Source organism: Plectropomus leopardus, unplaced genomic scaffold (genome assembly GCF_008729295.1).
Source record: "Plectropomus leopardus isolate mb unplaced genomic scaffold, YSFRI_Pleo_2.0 unplaced_scaffold11083, whole genome shotgun sequence".
In the NCBI taxonomy this organism is placed as follows: Eukaryota; Metazoa; Chordata; class Actinopteri; order Perciformes; family Serranidae; genus Plectropomus; species Plectropomus leopardus.
The window spans coordinates 1-1,861 of NW_024611710.1; the positions used below are offsets into that span (position 1 = coordinate 1).

The 1,861-nt window shown below is 44.0% G+C and overlaps 1 protein-coding gene across 1 annotated transcript; it reads left to right on the forward strand.

Annotated features, from left to right (window-relative positions):
* Positions 1 to 535: 535 nt before the first annotated feature.
* Positions 536 to 1,839, forward strand: LOC121963386 (nuclear pore complex protein Nup160-like; the record flags this gene model as incomplete). The annotated part of the gene is made up of 5 exons (XM_042513674.1): positions 536 to 620; positions 934 to 1,002; positions 1,261 to 1,344; positions 1,413 to 1,631; positions 1,729 to 1,839. Coding segments are annotated over 5 exons (568 nt in total), but the record flags the coding sequence as incomplete, so codon positions are not given.
* Positions 1,840 to 1,861: the final 22 nt, after the last annotated feature.

Sequence of the window (1,861 nt, forward strand, 5' to 3'; positions counted from 1 at the left end):
TTAAGCCTGCAACGATGCCACATCTCTAGTGCTGCATTCACACGCAGTTCACAAGTATTTAACCCTGTAGAACAAACTGGTTTGATTTATCCAGAAAACATGTCCTGAAAATGATGAGAACTTAGTGAAAGATGTCAAGAAAATGAGCTGAAAATAGTTCTTTTTAAAAGGGGAGGGCAGGATTAGAAATTTGTTAAATAAAGAATATATCAAAAAACGATGTTTATATATTTCGTAATTAAACATTTTAAATTATGTCACAGGAAAAACATTTTTTCTGGTTTTCAACAATTTTTTTGCTCATTTTCTTGTTTTTCACTTTCCTTTTTTTTGTTTATTGTCAGGAATTGTTTTGTAACTGATTTCTTGCTTATTGTTGGGCCATGCATGCAAAGTCACTTATTTACTTCTCCCCATGTTTTTAAAGAATTCACAGATTTGATTTAATCCAGATAATGCAGACTTTATGGACTTCGGTCTCTGAGGGACATGTCGTATAAATATGGAACTCATCAATAATGGTGTGTGTTTGCAGTAACACGGCCGGTCAGTGGAACCAGGTGTTTGTTCAGCCTCAACCTGAAGACGAAGTCCACATCGGAGTGGACCAGGACCCCAGAGTAAGACTGAGACCTCTGACCGCAGGAGGGACAGTTGATCAATAAAGTCTTCAAGAAAATAATCTGTTAATAGATCTTCACATTTTTAGAAAAATCAAAAAAGAAAAGTTCTGCAGTTTCAGCTGCTGACACCTGAGAGGTTATTTAACTTTAAAATTATACAGACACTTAACTCATTGATAATAATCTGATAATCTGATTAATCCGACATTAAAATAGAGCTCAAACTGGACAAACAAATTCATACAGCAACCACTGAAACAGCAACCACTGAAACAGCAATGTGTTGACAGTTTGTGTTGTTTATCAACAGGAGACATATCTGGACGTTCTCTTCTCTCCGCTGCACTTTACCGCTTCAGCCATCATCAAAGCTCTACAGGTGAGACACTACCTGCTGTAGTCAGAGCTCTACAGGTGAGACACTACCTGCTGTAGTCAGAGCTCTACAGGTGAGAAACTACCTTCTGTAGTCAGAGCTCTACAGGTGAGAAGCTACCTGCTGTAGTCAGAGCTCTACAGGTGAGAAGCTACCTGCTGTAGTCAGAGCTCTACAGGTGAGACGCTACCTGCTGTAGTCGGATATTTAGAAGTGTGTCCAGATGCGCCCAGGTGTGTACAGGTGTGCTTTGTGTTTCAGATCTATCGGCGAGGAGCAGAGAGGAGCAGTGATTGGTCCTGGGACAGCCTGAAGAAGGAGGTGACGGTGGCAGTGGAGAGTGAGGTAACCTGACCATAAGTGAGCAGTCACACTTGGGCCACACTGTCAGCTGGACTGTGGTCAACACTGAGCTCTGTGTCCACCTGTCCGTCCTCTCTGTCCCTTCTGTCTGTCCCCAGCTGCAGAGCAGTGTGACAGAGTTCGAGTTCTCTCAGGAGGAGTACCGTCAGCTGCAGGTGGAGTTCTGGTCCAGGTTCTATGCTTGCTGTCTTCAGTACCAGGAGTCTCTATCTCTGCCTCTGGGACTGACCGTGTCCCCCAGCACAGCCATGGTCTGTCTGCTCAGGAAGGTGAGGATCAATAACTGCTGATCACAGTGATCAGGTATTGATGAGGAGGGTTGACCCTGTCCCCAAGGACGAGCTGACCCAGTCTTTGTTTCTTTAGGGCTTTGTGTCCTTCCTGCTGCCCTGTTTTGCTGTGGATCACCTCTACCTGTCCTATGACGAGTACCTGTCCTCTGAGGACGAGACACCCATCACTGAAGGTAATCACACTGCCACAACAACAACAAACACAG